Here is a 21,473-nt window from a genome sequence, read left to right as displayed (position 1 = left end):
CTTAGCACTGCAAAAAAAAAATAAAAATGAGTAATTTAAAGGAACACAATGACTTGTCAGATTTCCAGAATCCTACATCCTATTTACAAGGTGATTATTTAACAAAGTTTCGTCTGTTCCCCCATGGTTATGTCAGCATCCCCATCCATGTATATCCTGTACTTAACACTAATGGAGTTTACAGCGCCTGGGTTAAAATGAAAGGCTGCCAAATCATTCATAAGCTATCATGTGGTATCAAGTGAGACCTAATTTTCTTGCTTCCAATGGCCTATTGTTATTGGGATTTAATTGAGGTTGTCAAATGAGAGATTAAGCTTTATGCAGATAAATGAACGAAATTTCTGTGCTAGGGATCTAATTACAGCGTGTTGAGAGCCGACAATGTGCAAGAGCCAGCTTGCTTCAACAAACCACAACAATCTATTATAAGAAGAGAGCACCTCAAGCATAAAGCTAACGAAAAATGGGTTAAGCAGATTATTTTCACTTCTGCCTTACCAAAAATTGAAATTTCCAGAACATTAACAGAAATCTAGCCGGGGGGCAGAGCCAGAAAAGTGTACACTAATGCTGACCTGCTAAACAAGTCAGAATTATTAAATGAAGAACAAAGACACTACTTATGTTTAAAAATTAAGATAATATTACTTTTCATTTTGTATTATAATATCAGGTATCACAGTGCTGCAAAAATGAATCACTCTTTTAGATGTCTGGACTCTAATCAGGGTTATTCAATGTCTTATTTGAGTTTGCATGGTCCTCTCATGTCCACATACTGTAGACTTTTCTCTGGCTACTCGTGATGTCCTGTCATGAAGATGCACATGCAAGGTTAATCTGTAATTGTAAATCATCCCGGGGGTGAATTAAAATATGAGCAATGGAGTGATTCTCTGATTAGAAATTACTTCTACATTGCGCCTAATACAGCTGGGATGTGCTTCATCTCTCATTGAATTCATTTAAACAATAATCATTCATGCCCTCTATAGCTTATGCATGTATGGTCTAAACATGAAGGAGCTGAAGTTGCCAGTTTAGTCTTCATGGACTTACTGTGTGGCCCTAAACAAGTCATTCACTAACTAGGGAACCTGGATGATTTGGGTGAACGACTCCGGCCAATGATCCTGTAGCCAAGACCAAACCCTAACAGAAAAGCTTGGATGACAACAGCCATACAACTTCAGCCGGTGGCTCCATGGCCAGGACCAGTACGCAGCTCAAAGCCCACAAGGCCAACGGAGAAATTGGAGAGCCAACAGACTGATAACTCCAAGGACACTTTCCACTATCTATACCCAGATATGGCCCACATAAGGACAGCACACAAGGGCAAAGGAAAAGCCCCCAGAGCATAGAGGCAAGGAAGCTACTTCCCAGAACCAAACCCTAACTCAGAGCCTACAGGGTCAGGAGATCCTGGACGATGAAGATCAAGCATCACGTCCCCAGAACCCAACTCAACTCCAAAGCCCACAAGGCCACAGGGGAGGGTGGAGAAAGACAGCAAACAAGCCAATAATTCTAAAGGGCCCTACCCACCATCTGTAACCAGATATGGCACTCACAACAATACCAAAAACACCTGCTGGGATAAGGGGTGACGGCTCCAAGTTTGGATGAACAGTGCCTTCTTCATTCCCAACCACTCTCCTATACATTTCAGAGAAAAGTTTTTGGGAACAGAGTTTACCTCACAAAAACCTAAACAAGTCATTAATTAACCTGGGTTCCACTTGTGAAAAATGACATATAATACAACTGTAACATGGGTCTGTACTTGTAAAGCATCCAGCCAAGGTATTCAGTGTATTTATTTTTCTCTCACTGTAATAGAGCACTGTATAAAATAAAGTGTGTGAAATTTTCAAAGAATAAAGAAATATACATCACAAGTGGATTTAGTAAACATAAACAAATAATGTCATTTTGGATGGACTTTTATTTTTACTGTCACCTCAAACATTTGTGTTAATGAAGACTGGAATTTTTGAAAATGTTGTCCACTGCTGGATGCTATGCAACAAAGAAGAGCTGTGAAGGGGCAATTGGATAGACTTTCTGGACTACCACAATGCCATACTTCCCTATAGCCTGTTCACCAACCTGGACTGAAAATACACCTGTCTGAGTGGGTTTTGGACTTCCTCACAGGCAGATCTCAGTAGAGACAGTGAGACTCTCTATCTCCAAGGGTGGGTTCTAATCTTCCTGCTGTATTCCCTTTTGTGATCAATCATTAATTAAAGAAACTTATCCTCAGTTGGGACACATTTAAAAAAACCTTTTTGAGTTAGGAATCAGGCAGGAGAAAAGTTATTCATTTTGTCATTTAATTACTCATTGGTACTAAGGTGTTGTACCATGTAATTTCGCCTGACGAAAGGTCTTGAGTTGACTTGAAAGCTTGCATATTATAATCTTTTTAGTTAGCCAATAAAAGGTGTCATTTTGCTTGACTTCTCATTTACTCATTGGCAAGTGCATCCTTCCATCCATCAAGGCGGTCTGTTACAGCATAGTCAGAATGATCAAAACAAAAAAGGTTAGAGGTTAATTTTCTAAACTATTGAATTTACATAAAGTGCCAATCAATGCATTCATTCTAGTCTGATTGGTTTGTTCGTTTACACATCAGATATTTCTGTTATACTCCTGTTCTTCCTATATCTTTAGGTTTAGCTATTATCCTTGAAATTTCTGTGTATGTGACAAATGTACCAATCTTGATGTTACAGGACATCTGTTGATCTTAGTTATCTTTTAGTACATTTTGTGTATTACATCTTTGACTTTATTGTTCACTTGACCTTTATCTGTTTTCCTGATATCCCTGAACAGGTTCCTGACATTTATTAACCCTTTATGGTGTTTCTTTAAGATGAATGCTATTTACCCTAAAATTATTCTCTCACACTTTACACCTATAATTGTGGGGTCTTACTCAACTCCAACTTCATTGTGCTGACGACACGGTGATAATAAGTCTCATCTCCAACAATGATGAGACAGCCAAACTGGAGGAGGTGGAGTACCTGGCATCATGCAACCAGGCAAACAGCCTTCAACTGAACTTCAGCAAAATTAAGGATCAAGTTTTGGATTACAGCAGGAAGCAATAGCAGTCCTTCAAATCAGTCCATATTAATGGGGCCACTGTGGAAAAGGTGAGCAGCTTCAGATACTGTACCTTGGAGATCATATCTCTGAGGGCCTGACATGAACTTAGCATATCCAAACTCAGGTCACTATGCATGCTATGAGATGTCTGTGCCATTTGAGGTAACTGGAGAAATGTAGGGTTTCCCCCAAGATCCCAAAAACTTTCATAACAGATACCATAGAAAGCATCCTAACACCAAATATCACATCCAGGTTTGGCAAATGCTGTGCTCAAGACTGCAAAGCCTTGCACAGTGTGGAACACACTATAAAATCTGCTCTCACCTCCCTGCAGGTCATTTACACCAAGCAGTGCTGGGCCAGAGCAGATAAAATTATCAAGGACCCCTCACACCCCATTAAAGAGTGACTCTACCTGCTGAAATTGGGGAAAAAAGTACTGCACAGTCATCACTTGAATGCCACGGCCTACGGAATATTGTTACTGACCATGTGCAACCCTTCATGTCCATAATGGACTCATCTTCTAATGGCTACTTTCAGCACGATAATTCAAAATGAAAAGTTTTTTAAACTGGTTTGCATGAATATGACAATGGGTTCAGCATTCTTCAGTGGTCTTCCCAGTTACTGGATCTGAAACCAAAAGAACACCTTTGGGAAGTGGGAGAATAGGAGATTCTCAGCATGATTGTGCAGCTAACAAGTCTACAGAAATTATGCAATGCCATTATGTCAATGTCAAAGAAATGCTTCCAACATCTTGTGGAATCCATGCCCAGAAGAAATGAGGCTATTTTGAGAGCATAAGGAGGCACCATCTAGTAATAGCATAGAGTTCCTAATAATTTCCTCAGGAAGTATGAATGGGGAACAAATTCAGAATTCTGTTTTGTGGTAATTCTACCCTGAGGTGAGGTTGGCGCTTTCATTCCCTCTGATTTCCCCTTTCTTGTCCTCAAAGTAGAAGATCTATGGCATGAAGACCTCTGACATCACCTCCGCTTCCATCCTTGAACCCACCTGTTCCTCCTGGAACTAAATAACAAGATGCCAAAACTCGAAGAAGGCAGTGTGCCATGTATTCATTGTTTTAATTACCTAAAAATCTGCCAGTTGTACAGGGTACACCACACGGGGTCCCAACTCTTTATAGTGGTAACTTGCTTTATCTTACAGTGTACACTATATTATGTCATTTTGCAACTATATGTTACGAGTTGTATATTGTAAGCTTATATTTTAAATTAAAGTTAATTTTTTTAAGCCATATTACAGTTCAAACTTAAGTTGTTCTATTTAGCCTTATACTGTACTTGTTTGTCTTTTTCTCTATTTTTCTTATCTTTTACTGTCTTTTGCATAATTTAAGTAGTGAACTAGGTTGACATTTCAATACATGATGTACATGTATAACTGTATATGTTATACATATCAGAAGTTGGTTCATAATGTAGCAACTCACTGCCCACTTCCATCATGACTCACAGCAAGATACTTGACCTGTCTATTAACCTTATATGAATTTCCCTTTTTATAAAATGTTATATTTAAAGTACTTTAGGGTGATGTTCACCATAAAGTAAGCTTTATATAGTATTATTGATGATAGTGGAATTTATACATTTAGATGCACTTAACTCTGCCTGCTGTACTCAAGATAATATGGCAAAATTACAATCAGAATCTGAAAATCATTTATAACACCACAAAGGTTCATCTATGATCTGACTGCCCGCTCATAAGCATAGGAAATAGTCTGCTCTCTGTATTCGTGCACTACTCTGAAATTTTAGTACCATACAGCAAAAAATCTGAGTCCTGTGGGATTTCTGCAGGAATACAGACTCTAGATCAGACCACAGTCCATCATAATCAAGACTCATGGACACAAACACAGTGACAGTGTAAAAATGCCAGTTAACCTAGCATACAAGCCTTTGGGATGTTGTAGAAAATGGAAGTACCCATAGAAACACCGTGTAAAAACTAAGAAAATGAACAAATGGGGGCAAAAAAAACAATCCAATTGCATGAAGCGGTAAGGCAGCAAAGCTATTCATACCAAATTACAGTACTTGATAAATCCATAGACATATTGCATGTACATGAAAAGCACGGTGAAAACAGTATACTGTTGTTTAACATAGCATAAGCTGCGATTTACCCATCTTTACAAATATTTTAATGACTTAAGAAAACGATACTAACCTGGATCTTTGTGCCCATTTATTTTCTTCTACAATGTATAAAAAAAGAAAATTAATGGTGCATAATTTTGCAGCTGCATTTAATAACTGTACATTTAATAGCAGCGTGAAGCAAATTCATGCATGCAAAAAGACATCCATCCTAGCAAATAAGTCTATATTTGGATGAACTGAAAATTACACAAACATTTTGTTAAAGCATGAATCAGTTTTTGTTTTTTTTTGTTTTTTTTTTTAGATATAAACCTATATTCTCACTTATGAAATGTATTAAAATTCAGTACAAAATGTACAAATAAATGAAATGTATTAAATTTGAAATTATTATTTATTTATTTATTAAATAAATGTACGTATAAATGCATAAGTATTCAGCCCAGCTCACCATTATTGTCACCTTCAGGACAACTAAAGAAGCCATTCTGTAGAGACACCTCTATGAGCAGTGCCATTTGCCGTTGCTAACCTGCTTAAGCTCTTTTGATCTGACTGGGCATTTCCAATGACAAGAAATTGATACTAAGACTTGAAAACTGTGATCAAGAACTGGACACAATCAGATCTGCTTTCTTCTTGTTTACTCATCCTAGCTTTTAGCACCTTTAGCGTTATACTTTGGGTTAAGGGGGAAATTATTTTTGTAACTGTGTGTTTTTAAGCTCACTGAAGCAAGTCGTTCTAAAAGAGTTCCTTAAATATTGCTAAGTGTATTTCAGCCCTCAGTTCTGGCAAACTTCCCACTCTCTGCTCAAAACATGCAATCTGAAAACGTAATGGAGAATTCCTTAATTGCTGGTAAGTAACAATGAGCTTGAGTGGGGAATGCGCACTACAACACTTACACGAGATAATCACTTTTAGCATTCATACTAGGATATTTCATTTATATTTTTTCTACAGAATATGTTGCCGCATGCTATCTATATTATTTGCTTTAATATTTATTTCTTGTCATACAAAGCCAGATTTGTGGCGATGCAAATCTGGACGTTACAGCTTTTGTTTAAAGTTTTGGCCTAAAGGACAGTCTGGCATTGCTGTTATGGTGCATCTTCAGTGCTTAGTATTTACTCTGACTAAGATCAATGACTTTGACATCACTCTATAATTTTTTCTCTTGCACTTAAATACTTCAGGATTTAGCTTTGCCAGAGCATCTATCTGTCTACCTGTTCATTTTTTACTAACTCACTGACTTAATTGAGGGAGGGATATACTTCACTCCAGTGTGTTCAGGGTCTGCCCTGGGTCCATCTCCCAGCGGGCCAAGCCTGGTACACATTCTGTTTGAGATGTCAAAGGGGCACCATCAATATCTGTCAAAATCACCTCAACTGACCTCTCTCAATATAGACTGAGATAAAGATGTGACTTAAAAATTTGTGCCGCTCAATGATCTTTAGAACTTTGTTCTGGAAAACTTTATGCTCCTTAATCTTTGAAAAAAAAAAAACAGTTTAAAGATGAGGGCCAGACAAACAAAAACTAACAATAAAACTTTGACTTTGCTTTATATCAAAACTTTTCAAACTAAGCCTGGAATAAGCATACAGGGACGTCACTTGGGGTTGGTGATTGCTGCCAAGCACTTGGTGGCCAAGTGACCCATGTATGCCAATATGGCTCAGCCCAAAGAAGCAGTAAGGAGCCATAGGGGGAACTGATGCATTTGTAAGTGTGAAGGTAACAGGCAAGGGTGGGGAACATCCTGGAGTGTTAGACTTTCGCAATCCATCCATTTCCATTCAGTTTTACATTTTATTGTCTCTTATGAACATTAAATGCATGCCTCTCTTTTTAACTTGATGCCAAAAAACCTGCAAGCTATATCAGTCCATCCATTTTCTATACCCACGTTTTCATACCATGAAACTTTTTTAGTCTCAATAAGCATAAACAAGAATAATTTTCAAAGTATGTGAGGCACACATCAAGAGAGTATAACGGTTCAATAAATAAATACAATTTGCAGGAGATTTGCTCACCTTTAGCTTTTTCATTCATTAATGTTTGACATTTCTGCTTTGAGCAATATCCATTCATCCATCTTCCTAACCCACTTATTCAGGGCAGGGTTGACGGGCAGCTGGTGCCTATCCCAGCAATTAAAGGTCAAGGTAGACAAAATCTATGGACAGGGCACCAGCATACACCCACATACACACACACACACACACATCATGGTCCATTTTAGCAATGCTAGTTCACCTAATCTGCATGTCTTTGGACTGTGGGAGGAAACAGGAACACCTGGTGGAAACCAACGCAGAGAAGGTGAGATCATGCAAACTACCACTTCGCCACTGTACTGCCAGAGCAATAAACATTTAGAGGTCAAGTGTTGTTCCAAGTGGCTTGCAGTAAGGAGACAGGGGTTTGATTTCTGGGTGTTATCTGCATAGAGTTTACATGTTCTCCTTATGTCCACACAGCTTCCTCCTTCCTGAAGGTTAGGTGAATTGGCTTTGCTAAATTGGCACTAGTGTGTGTTTGGTGTGTGGGTGGGTGTGTGTGTATTCACCATGCGATGGATTAGTGGCCCTGCCCATGTGTTTGTCCTGAGATAGACTGGCTCCCTCTCCACGGATTGTTCCTGCCTCGTGTCCAATACTAGCTGGGATTGGCTCCAGCACCATCGCCACCCTGGCCTGGATTAAGCAGGTTAGTAAATTACATTACATTTTTATTGCTTCATGCTGCTCCAATGTCTGTTTCATTTCCAAGACGACAACACTTTGAAAGACTGTTTGGCACTGCACATCTACTTATGTTATGAATGTTGTTGTGTTATAACAAAAGGGTTCAAATTAAATTAGGTAAATGTCTAATTTTAACAAGCAAACATGCACATTTAAACTACATTTACTTTGCATGCTAAAGTGACTTAAGCTTTAGGACAATGTTAATTAAGGAATGTTTTAGTTTTATTCTTAAATGAAATCTGTAAAGAATTTGGTGCACAAACATGCTTATTATCTAGTTAGTGTTTAAAGAATAACAAGTAAGGATTTGTTATTATTATGAATATTGATGGACATAGATGAAAAGAAGGAAGGAAATTAAGGATCACCATAGCAAAAATGCCATTAACATACTGGGCAGGCCCCTGCTAGTCTGATCCTCAGTGTCTACTGAGCAGCAAATAAACATGCTGGATGTTATCCAGAAGAGTAGAACGGCCATAAACAATCTACATACTCCCCGTTCTTCTTCTTCATGCATGCAGTGTAATTTGTTATGCCAGTTACATTACAGAATATATAAACACTTGGCCAAAACTACAACATGTTTCAATAATAAAATCCTATCTTTTAATATAATTTGTAAAGCAGTTTTACAACCCTAGAATTGCAAGCATGAAATGATCAGAATTAAAGCTTTGCTTACCTCCAACCTCTGTGTCAAAGGATCTGCAAAAAATTTAGACACAGGCATTGGTAAACTTTCATTAGTGAGACAAACTTTGAGCAGCGTGCTTTTCTGCATGTGCAATCTCCTGCAGCAGTGCTTTGTTTTGAACTCACACTATAGTACCTGTTTGGAGTGTAACCGCCTTGGGGGAGGACTACAGCTTGTTTTGTTTAACTCCCTCTCTCATTGGCTCTTGTAAGGCAGGTTTTAATTGGCTGTCTGTTAGCCATGAACTTTGTCCTGTCTGGCGGTGGCACTTTTATTGCTTCAGGTCAATTTACTAGGCTGAAGAATTACAACAGAAACACTAAAGCTACCTGCTAATTAAAAGCTGACATGGGAGGACTGTATTAAATCTAAAAGCACAAAAGAGTTTTAGTTTACTGGCATAATAAGATCACATTTACAGTTTATCAGAAAACAATAAAAAAAAACAAAAAACTAAATGCTTTATCTACAGCGCATCACTTTTTCCACATTTTGTCATGTTACAGCCTTATTCCAAAATGGATTAAATTCATTTTTTTCCTCAGAATTCTACACACAACACCCCATAATAAGAACGTGAAAAAAGTTTACTTGAGGTTTTTGCAAATTTATTAAAAATAAAAAAATTGAGAAAGCACATGCACATAAGTATTCACAGCCTTTGCCATGAAGCTCAAAATTGAGGTCAGGTGCATCCTGTTTCCCCTGATCATCCTTGAGATGTTTCTGCAGCTTAAATGGAGTCCACCTGTGGTAAATTCAGTTGATTGGACATGATTTGGAAAGGCACACACCTGTCTATATAAGGTCCCACAGCTGACAGTTCATGTCAGAGCACAAACCAAGCATGAAGTCAAAGGAATTGTCTGTAGACCTCCAAAACAGGATTGTCTCGATGCACAAATCTGGGGAAGGTTACAGAAAAATTTATGCTGCTTCGAAGGTGCCAATGAGCACACTGGCCTCCATCATCTGTAAGTGGAAGAAGTTCGAAACCACCAGGACTCTTCCTATAGCTGGCCGGCCATCTAAACTGAGCGATCGGGGGAGAAGGGCCTTAGTCAGGGAGGTGCCCAAGAACTCGATGGTCACTCTGTCAGAGCTCCAGAGGTCCTCTGTGGAGAGAGGAGAACCTTCCAGAAGGACAACCATCTCTGCAGCAATCCACCAATCAGGCCTGTATGGTAGAGTGTCCAGACGGAAGCCACTCCTTAGTAAAAGGCACATGGCAGCCCACCTGGAGTTTGCCAAAAGGCACCTGAAGGACTCTCAGACCATGAGAAAGAAAATTCTCTGGTCTGATGAGACAAAGATTGAACTCTTTGGTGTGAATGCCAGGCGTCACGTTTGGAGGAAACCAGGCACCGCTCATCACCAGGCCAATACCATCCCTACAGTGAAGCATGGTGGTGGCAGCATCATGCTGTGGGGATGTTTTTCAGCGGCAGGGACTGGGAGACTAGTCAGGATAAAGGGAAAGATCACTGCAGCAATGTACAGAGACATCCTGGATGAAAACCTGCTCCAGAGTGCTCTTGACCTCAGACTGGGGCGACGGTCCATCTTTCAGCAGGACAACGACCCTAAGTACACAGCCAACATATCAAAGGAGTGGCTTCAGGACAACTCTGTAAATGTCCTTGAGTGGCCCAGCCAGAGCCCAGACTTGAATCCGACTGAACATCTCTGGAGAGATCTTAAAATGGCTGTGCACCGACGCTTCCCAATCAACCTGATGGAGCTTGAGAGGTGCTGCAAAGAGGAATGGGCGAAACTGGCCAAGGATAGGTGTGCCAAGCTTGTGGCATCATATTCAACAAGACTTGAGGCTGTAATTGCTGCCAAAGGTGCATCGACAAAGTATTGAGCAAAGGCTGTGAATACTTATGTACATGTGCTTTCTCAATTTTTGTATTTTTAATAAATTTGCAAAAATCTCAAGTAAACTTTTTTCACGTTGTCATTATGGGGTATTGTGTGTAGAATTCTGAGGAAAAAAATGAATTTAATCCATTTTGGAATAAGGCTGTAACATAACAAAATGTGGAAAAAGTGATGTGCTGTGAATACTTTCCGGATGCACTATGTCATTTTGTGTATATCCCATAATTTCATTGCCAAAATATTCCCAAAAGAATAATTTTAATCACTTGTACTATAGTTAGGCAATGTGTCTTGGGTGTGGGACAAAGACTGCTTTTCAGTTATCTCACTGGACTTGTAGAGTAATTTGATTACTTGTTTCATTAAATTTAAATTACATAACTTCAGTGTTACTTTGGGGGACATCACTCATCTCAGCAGCAGTGAGCACAAGACAAGAACTAATGCTGTAATCATGTACTCTAGCAAAATGCAAAAGAACCCTGGATTTGTTGCCAGTTCATCACAGAGCCCACATACAGTCATACTTTGAACATATATGTAATTGTTACATTATTTTATAGCAAGGCTGTGTTCTGACTCCCTTACTATTTACACTGTACACAAGTGACTTGAGACCGAACAACGGCCACCGTTCCATTATTTAGTATGCTGATGACACCATGCTGATAGGTGACATATGTTCAGAGGATAAAAGTCATTATTTAAATCAAGTGGACTGTTTAGTAAATTGGTGCAATTAGAACTAGTTTACTCTGAACGTCAAAAAGACCAAAGAAGTGAAATTTGACTTCAAGAGGCAGAAATCTGCATGTTTACCCATTATTGTTCTGGGACAGGAGGTAGAAATAATGACTGAAAATAAATACTTAGGAACTATTCTTGATAATAATCTTAACTGGAATAAAAAAAAAAAAACAACACTCAAATTGTAAAAAGCACTTATTTCTCCTCTGCATACACAGACTATTTCAAGAGGAAATGGACCCCACCGCAGTATGATCCAGTCTGTCATCACTTTCAACTTCATTGCCTGGTTTAGTAGTCTGACAAACCAAAATTTAAAAGAGCTCCAGCAGGTTAACAAACATGCAGCAAAAGTTATTGAGGCTGACGGAGATGATTTAGTGAGTGTTGTCAGAGGGCAACGTTTAAAAAACTGGAAATCATCTCCTCTGATGACAGATAGCCATTACACACAGAGCTTAACTTCAGTAAATCAGAGAGAATAATCACTTTAAAAACCTACACAAATCACTTCTTCCCAGTGCCATACGTCTTTTTAATAAGGAAAATTGGAGATAATAAAACATTTCTAGAAGTGTAGTTTTCATATGTATCATAACAATTTTAGGTAAAAAGTAGTTTTTGAATGAAGTAAATATTTTAAAATTTTGTCTTTATTTCATGTCATGTCATTTTCTAACCTGTTTAACAGGGTCGAGTGGGGGGGTATAGGCTGGCACCAATCCATCACAAGTGAACAGATACACACACACCCACATACACCAAACACATACTAGGGCCAGTTTAACGTTGCCAGTTCAACTAACCTGTATGAATTTTAGGCATTGGGAGGAAACCAGAAGACAAGGATGAAACCCACACAGACACAGGGAGAACCACTGTCTCTATTCATCCATCCATCCATCCATCCATCCATTTCCCAACCCGCTGAATCCGAACACAGGGTCATGGGGGTCTGCTGGAGCCAATCCCAGCCAACGCAGGGTACAAGGCAGGAGCCAATCCCGGGCAGGGTGCCAGCCCACCACAGGACACACACAAACACACCCACACACCAAGCACACACTAGGGCCAATTTAGAATCGCCAATCCACCTACCCTGCATGTCTTTGGACTGTGGGAGGAAACCGGAGCAAACCCATGCAGACATGGGGAGAACATGCAAACTCCACGCAGGGAGGACCCGGGAAGCGAACCTGGGTCTCCTTACTGCGAGGCAGCAGCGCTACCCACTGCGCCACCGTGCCGCCCTTGTCTCTATTCATCCATCCATTATCCAACCTGCTATATCCTAACTACAGGGTCATGGGGGTCTGCTGGAGCCAATCCCAGCCAACACAGGGTGCAAGGCAGGAAACAAACCCCAGGCAGGGCGCCAGCCCACCACAGGGCACACACACACACCCACACACCAAGCACACACTAGGGACAATTTAGGATCGCCAATCCACCTAACCTGCATGTCTTTGGACTGTGGGAGGAAACCGGAGTACCCGGAGGAAACCCACGCAGACACAGGGAGAACATGCAAACTCCACGCAGGGAGGACCCGGGAAGCGAACCCGGGTCTCCTTACTGCGAGGTAGCAGCGCTATCCACTGCCCCACTGTGCCACCCATGTCTCTATTTGTCTGTTTTATTTTATTTCTGTCTATTATTGGATGCAACCAAGATGTGTTCTTGTGTAAACATGACTAAATAAAAACCTTGATCCTTGAAATAAGCTGATTTGTGTTTTCTTTTTGATAAAAAGAAGTTACATATTTAATATATTCTTGTTTATCATGGTGCTGGAAACTGGAGACAATACCATTTTACTACAACACACCCACACTAAGACACACCCTGGGCCAATTTTGAAGTGCCACATAATTAAATACGTAGGTCTTATTAATGTGTTCATTGTTATCCGGGTGTCTGCAAAGTCTCTCCTTCATAGTGGCTTCAGGTTTTTGTTCCACTCAATTTCTTAATGAGAAGTCAGTTATTGCTGTTGAAGCAAATGACATTTTAGAATGCTTCAATTTTGTTGTCTCACTTGTTAAGATTTCCCAGTCTCAATTGATTATTGTAGTCTTAAGTAGCTGCATTTACTGTACTGGTTTTAAATGTTCCTTATTAACAATAAGATGAAATGACAAAAGAACCAGCAGTTCTCCATTTAACCTTTTCCCATTTACACCTGTGTGTGTTCATTATGAACTATCTGGTTTTAAAAAAGTATTTGAAAAGAAATTGTCAAGCAAAAAGGTAAGGACTGAGAATTACTAATCCGCTTCAAGCAGCAAATCAGTTGGACAATATTCTTAGAAAGGAAAATGTAATAATGACCTGACTTGGCACAATGAAAACACTAATAAGCCATCAAATGAAAAAAAGAACTGTCATTGGCAAGGACTGATTTCTAATCTAGCAATTGTGCTGGAACAAAAACCTGCAGCCACTACAGCTTTACAGGATTGACTCTGCAGACACCTGCTCCAAATTACAGTATATAAGTAACATGTCTACTGATTTTTATTGCATGCTTTAATGCACACATTCATTTATAAAGATACCAGTAATGGTACACTGCATGCTAACATGCAGTGAATACGCTTGACTTGAGCATTCATAGTTTCATACTCTCTCTCTGTATGTTTAGCATTCATTAGCTCAGAGGCTGATACGCTTCCTGAGCAGCTCTTCTTTTCTCCACCCTAGCGGCCCACTTCTTCTCTTTTTTCGTCAGCATCTTTTCACATTAAAACTGATTAAGTCAGTGTTTATGTTGCAATTACTTAGTATGTTTTCTTAAATTTTTCACTTAAGATGGCACTTAAGTCTTCAATCTGCCTCAACAATGATTTAAGATATGAAGAGGTAGGGGAAGTGATGGAGAAAGTGGTAGGGAATGAGAATGATGCCCATCCGCATGCGCCGCACGGCTGCCCTGCTAGCCGCTGCCGAGAGTTGATTCTACAATAAAATAAAATAAAAAGAGGAATAACCTTGGAGGTCAATCATCATCCCAAAAGCAGATAATGGACTTCACATAGTATATGTGTACCAAATTTCAGGTCAATATGTCAAACTGTTTGTGAGCTACAGGTGATTTAAAATCCTGGACAGACAAATGGACAGCCACGGTAGCGAATTATATATAAAGATTAGTAAGGGTAATTGTTTAATTGAACATCAGGCCATCTATCCTTTTCGTGAATCTTCTTTTGCTGCCTTATGAGGCTGTAAGAATTCTGAGCATAAGCAGAAATACTGACAAGGCTGATACAACAAAATACCAATTGCATTGTGGGTTGCTGTAAAACAGTACTTTATAGAATGCTCTACTATAGCTGGAATTAACAGGCTGTAAATCATTCAGACTGCTAAATCATGGCAAGGTGTGTACAACATGATAATAACTCTCAGAGTCCTGCCTGTCTGGATTGGGATTATTTCAATAATTTCCTCCCACAAAGCCCTTCAGTCTACCAGCGTCAATTACCTCTCGGTTCAGCTGTGTTATTGTATGTAATCTGAGATCCTCTGACGTACAGTACACTGGTGTAAAATAATAAGCATGTCCTCCATGATTACCATTACAAAAAGGTGAAAATGTCTCCCAGCTTCAGATTACAAAACTGAAAAATTACACACGTATTGAAGGCCACAAATCTCAAACCATTTAATCCTTCATTCAGTGGGGGTGAGTGGTCTTTTGGCCTGGACACCCTACTGATTTTCTTTTTTTCTTGAGGTTAACTGGAGTTTTATTTATTTTTTCTGTCCACCTTGGCCAGCTGACTTTAACCTCAGACCATCATTTAGAGACTTGAAAATAAAAAAAAAATCTATATTTAAGGACTCTATTTTTCTTAATTATATATCTTATGTAAGTGTGCATGATATACTTTTGTATACTATTTACACATTACTTTTATCTATTTTGAATGTTTTTCTTTGCATGGAACTATTTCGATCACATCTTGTAAAGCACTTTAAGCTACATTGTTTGCATGAAAATGCACTAAGGAAATGAATGTTGTTGTTGGTATTAAATAATCTTTTTTCTTTCATTCCATGTTTTAAATAACTTAGCCGTCAGCTAAGTTAAACATTTGGATATTGCTAAAAAATAAACAATGTAGAAAAGTTTGTACCAACGATGCAGGTCATCACACTGTATGGTATCGTATAGTGGATACCGCAGCAACCTAACTGAGTAGATAAGGACAGCAGCTGACACCATTGCACTGTGTTTAAGTTTATTATTTCTTCTAAATGCTTTCAAAGGAAAAACACTGCTCATTGTATGAACAATATCTAATATCTAATAAATAATCTAATATCTAATAAATACTGATTCTCTGTGCAAGAGAGGACAGAGCCGGCTATACTTCCTTAGTAGACTGGCGTCCTTCAACATCTGCAATAAGATGCTGCAGATGTTCTATCAGACGGTTGTGGCGAGTGCCCTCTTCTACGCGGTGGTGTGCTGGGGAGGCAGCATTAAGAAGAAGGACGCCTCACGCCTGGACAAACTGGTGAGGAAAGCAGGCTCTATTGTAGGCATGGAGCTGGACAGTTTGACATCCGTGGCAGAGCGACGGGTGCTCAGCAGGCTCCTATAAATTATGGAGAATCCACTGCATCCACTAAACGGTGTCATCTCCAGACAGAGGAGCAGCTTCAGTGACAGACTGCTGTCACTGTCCTGCTCCACTGACAGACTGAGGAGATCGTTCCTCCCCACACTATGTGGCTCTCCAATTCCACCTGGCGGGGGTAAACTTTAACATTATTCAAAGTTATTGTCTGTTTTTACCTGTATTTTTATTACTCTTTAATTTAATATTGTTTTTTGTATCAGTATGCTGCTGCTGGAGTATGTGAATTTCCCCTTGGGATTAATAAAGTATCTATCTATCTATCTATCTATCTATCTATCTATCTATCTATCTATCTATCTATCTATCTATCTATCTATCTATCTATCTTAAAAAACTGTTAATCTCACTGTAAGATCAACCTACCACTGCCTTAGGGAAATGTTTAAATATTCACATGCATTTAATTTAGCTGTTCACCACTGTAAGAGCCATTTTTTAAAATCCCAATATTTGACGGCGATCCCTCGAAATATGTGGATTTTAAAAGAGCATTTGATTGAGATATCGATGATGTGATAGAGAATCCACAAGACAAATTGGACTTTTTGGCACAGTTTACTAAAGATACACCTCACGAGATTTTTAAAAACTGTAAACATTTGTCACCGTTAGAAGGTTATCAAAAAGCCAGAATGAAGCTCGAAAGTCTTTATGGAAACCAGCTACAGAATCAGAGTGATTATGCGACCTCTCCTGGCGAATATACAAACATTATGCCTGACTTACAAAGCGGACAACAATTTGAAAGTAACAATAACATTCGTATTAAAGTCTGTAAACTTCAAGACCTACAAGCACCGTGGCAATGTAAAGTTCAGAGTATTGAAAGTACGGAGAGCAGGCGAACCCCTCTCGCCAATCCAGCGAATGTTCTGGACAAACAGACAACATCAGCTTTGAACCCTGTGTGCAGCTCAGCTCTACAAAGCCATACCTTCGAGAAGGAAAAGGACAAAGCTGATCAAGAGAAGTATCCTTGGAAAGGCGTCCTAAGAGAAAGCAGTTTTGCTACAAACATTTCTGCTGCAAACGAAAAAAGGGATAGAGACACTTCAGTCGAAACGGCGGAGATGGTTGGACGTACAAGCGGTAAGCTCTGTCATTTTTGCAATGAAAATCACGATCTTAATGTATGCAGTGCAATTCAGAAACTAACTTATGAAAGTAGAATTGACTTTTTGAAATCTAAAGGCTTATGCTTTAAGTGCCTTAAACAAGGACATTTTAGTAAAGAATGTGAAGAAAAGATTAAATGCCAAATATGCTCTCATTTACATCTCGTAATTCTGCATATGAATAAGGAAAAAGGCACCGACGATAAAGCTGGACCTCCTAAAGAGGAGAACGCTAAGTCAGAAGAGAAGAACGTTTCTTCTGCCCATATTTCTGTTGAACCGCAAGAGACTTGTACAGATACCGTGGCCGGTAAAAAGTGTGTCTTAGCTGTGACTCCAGTTGAAGTTAAGTCTGAAACGAGTGAAAAATGTGTAGAAACATCTGCTCCAAAAGACTCAGCAAATCAGTTATGCCAAAAGAGGCAAAACACCCTGCAAACATTCAGAAGAATTCGCATATTGCTACTGTCATTATGCAACAAGTTCATAAAAAAATTGGACATTGTGGGTGTAATTACTAGATGCTACACCCTGAAACTCCTGGGTAAAGACAATACCAGATGCAAAGGGGGCAGTCAAAAGAATTTGTGTGCAGACCTAGACCAGCACACTGGACATACCTGTGAACAAACTGCGCCTGCTCCAGGAAACAGCAAATGACTGAAATGATTAATTTTTCTTTTTGCATGTTTAATTATAAATTTCTTAAGCTTTGTGTTTTTATAGTAGAATCTAAGTTTCTTAAGTTTTAAGTAAGGATTAAGTTTAGTAAAGTAGTGAAGGCTCTTAGTAAGTAATGTTAAAGTAATTGATTTCTGCCCTAGCATAAACAATTAGGGGCCGGATGTGTAAGAGCCAATTTCCTTGTTCTACAAGATTCATGAATATTTCTTAGATGACAATAAATAAATTATGGGAGGTTCCTATAACCCCCGTAAATAGAATCGTATTGGTATATTCTTGCCATTTCTAACAGCTTGGAGTAAACATTATTCTTCAGTTAGTTAGTGACAGCCTTGCCTTGTATAAGGTGTAGAGGCATACGGATTTTAACCGTGACAGCACGTTACCGTGCCTTATGAGCCTTTTGAGTGTGAGAAGTAAATATGTAAGAAAACAGCACTTAATTTATGTGTTGTGCCGTACGGAAAGCGTACAGAAGAAGAAATTAAGAACCTTTAAGTAGAGAAGAAGAAATTAAGAACCTTTAAGTATAGAAATAACTAAAGTCTTTCAAGAAAAGCTAAGTTTATAGAAGATACATTTTTTCCTTTTTTTTTTTTTTACCTTTTACTCTACGTGTGTAACTATTTTTTCTTTTATTCTTGTTTGGATTATTCGCTTTTAACTTTCACTAAATACCTTTAAATACCTTTTTACCACTGAAGTGATGCATCATCTTGAGGACAAAATGTGATTACCTGTTTGCAGCAGATTCATTTTAAAGAATAGTTTATTGTTATATAACAAGAGAAACCTTATAATCTGGTAAGACGTTGGTTGATTTGGAGAATCACCAATGAGCCAGTTTAAAAAATACTGCTTATTCAATTAGGAAAAAATTGATATTACCTGGTTATGCATTATTACACAACAATTAAAGCAGAAGAATGCTCATGCCAACAATAAAAAAAAAATAAGATAAAATAAGAAAAGGATGATTGTCACATAAGAATCTGTGAGGAACATGGTCCTCAAGTTTTATTTATATATTCACTCATTTTCCACAGAAGAAGTGACAAGAACCAGCCTTGGAATGAGCATTGGTTCATTGCTAGGCACCTTCAAACATTTGTCAACATTTGAGCCAAAGACTCTGGAGCCGTTAGATGCTAGTCCACTGCCAGTCATTTCGATTTGCAGAGGGTCAATTCAGAATCAGGACAACGTAGATTTTCCCATTCAACTTACCCAGACTGGCAATATAAGGTGTATAGAAATGGACAAACCACTAAAAAGTCCATGTGAACTTTGCAGAACATGTAAATTCCACACATATAGTCACAAGCCTTTGAATTCAGGACTATGAAGAGGCTATGCTAAGAACTATGTCATCATATTTTACCAGTACACTGCCAGGGCATAAGCTCATGTGAAAAAAGGTAGAGCTAAGTATCCAAAAAACCTATCCTGCTAATTTCTAAAGTCAAGACCTACTATACTTACTTGAAATCATCTTATTATATGTGTGAAAAATTTCAAATAATTGTCAAAGTTAAAATTTTCAATAGCTAAGCAAAGGAACTAAAAGTTTCCTGACTGTATTGCTGTGGACTGACACCACAAAGCATCTCGGCTTGCAGATTGCACTGTGGTGAACTGCTGGTGGTCAGCTGCAAACTTGCAAAGTAAGCCTCTGAAGTAGCCTCTTAACTCCCATGCACTGGTGGTCCAGAGACTGCTTCTGGACACTGTGAGTGGAGTGCTTCCTTGTGATGTCAGCTGAGCTCTCTCAGCACCTACCTTTTCTCACTGCCACTACTCTCCACCCATCCATAGTGCAAATCACTCCCTTGTCATCAAGTGTATTGCATCTCAGTTTACAGATTTGCACTGTGTTAGCAAGAGCAGATTTGTACTATAAGGCTGTAAGGAGACAGCTTCTAAACATGACTTTGTGAAGTTGCAGCTGATCACCAGCAGTTCACCGTGACTCAAATCTAAGAACTGAGATGCTTTGTGGTGTGGCACCAACCATAAGCGATGTGGGCAATGACCTACCAAAATTTACAACTAGCTTGATCTGTTAGTAGAAGTTAATTAAGTGAGTTTCTGTAAGTTGGACAAATTATGAAATAAGACAGCATTATTCCATCCAAGCCGAAGCCAATTAAGGCATAAACTGTTTAGGCCAGGTACTACCAGATAACGTCATCCTGCATCCAAAGCAATTAGAGTGGCGCAAAGCGAGCGGCAGTGAAGAAATGTGGGCTACAAATAGAGCTTTAAGTAGTGTTTGGAAGCAGTAAAATAAAGCATCAGTACATGTCGACTAAGAAATGTACACACATAAAATTAACCAAAAGAAAAACATTGTACTAATTTATTCGTGTTAAGTAACTTCTTTTCTTTTTGGAGAAAAAAGCTCTATGACATCAGTGTTGGTGGTCCTCCTATTATTCTTTTAGGACCCCCATGTCTTTATCTGAGGTGGACATTTTTAACTACCAATACTATTAAACTGAGAAGTGATTAATCCATCCTGATATATGTGAATGAGTAAACTCCAGTGAATAGCCAGGATGGATAACTTAGAAAATGTCCAGATTATACAGATGAAACAGGTGATAGTCAGATGCATGTACTTCATTACTACAGCTTGTCTGTCTACATGGCATAGAGTGAAGGTATTACACTCTCAACTGAACACAGAGTGAAAAACAGGATTTAGCTTTCAAATAAAGACAGAAGTAAAGATTTTAAGTGTCCTCATTGCTTTGGATCTGAACTTTAAGCCTCACATAACCAAGTGTTAGATATTTTGTTTTTCTAATTAAAATACATCACAATTTCTTCTTTTTCTGTTACTGTAAGACACTAACTAGACTACTGTAAAAGACTTTAATCAGGATTGACAAAACAAAACATAAAAAGTGCACAGCTTGTTTAAAATGCAGCTAACCAAAAAGATATGTATCCGAGTACATAACAACAGATTTAGCCACGCTTCATTGGTTTCCAGCGTCTTTTAGAATTGACTTAAAACTGTTCTTAACTGTACACAAGGAGAGTGAAGGCAGAGTCAAGGATCAAATGGTGGAAGTTGAAAAAGGAAGACTGCAAGGTTGAGTTTAGGGAGAAGGTGAGACAGGCACTGGGTGGTAGTGAAGAGTTACCAGACAGTTGGGAAACTACAGCAGATGTAGTAAGGGTGACAGCAAGAAGGGTGTTTGGCATGACATCTGGACAGAGGAAGGAGAAAAAGGAAACCTGGTGGTGGAATGATGAAATACAGGAGAGTATACAGAGGAAGAGGATGTCATAGAAGAAGTGGGATAGTCAGAGAGATGCAGAAAGTAGACAAGAGTACAAGGAGATAAGGCACAAGGTGAAGAGAGAGGTGGCGAAGGCTAAAGAAAAGGCGTACAATGAGTTGTATGAGAGGTTGTACACTATGGAGGGAGAAAAGGACCTGTACCGATTGGCTAGACAGAGGGACCGAGCTGGGAAAGATGTGCAGCAGGTTAGGGTAATAAAGGATAAAGATGGAAACGTACTCACAAGCGAGGAGAGTGTGTTGAGCAGATAGAAAGAGTACTTTCAGAGGCTGATGAATGAAGAGAACGAGAGAGAGAAGAGGTTGGATGATGTGGAGATAATGAATCAGGAAGTGC

General features: G+C 39.0%; 1 protein-coding gene across 1 annotated transcript in view; it reads right to left on the bottom strand.

The window, feature by feature from the left end:
• The window catches only part of LOC114658947 (guanine nucleotide exchange factor VAV3-like), a 367,009-nt gene that overhangs the window by 55,988 nt on the left and 289,548 nt on the right, over nt 1-21,473 (bottom strand). Inside the window, exon 18 of the mRNA XM_051933104.1 lies at nt 11,681-11,695. Coding sequence (XP_051789064.1) covers nt 11,681-11,695 — 15 coding nt within the window. The remainder of the gene's footprint in view (nt 1-11,680; nt 11,696-21,473) is intronic.

Source organism: Erpetoichthys calabaricus, chromosome 10, assembly GCF_900747795.2.
Source record: "Erpetoichthys calabaricus chromosome 10, fErpCal1.3, whole genome shotgun sequence".
Taxonomy (NCBI): Eukaryota; Metazoa; Chordata; class Cladistia; order Polypteriformes; family Polypteridae; genus Erpetoichthys; species Erpetoichthys calabaricus.
The sequence above is the reverse complement of the archived record's forward strand: the minus strand, read 5'-3'. Positions and strand labels throughout refer to the sequence as shown.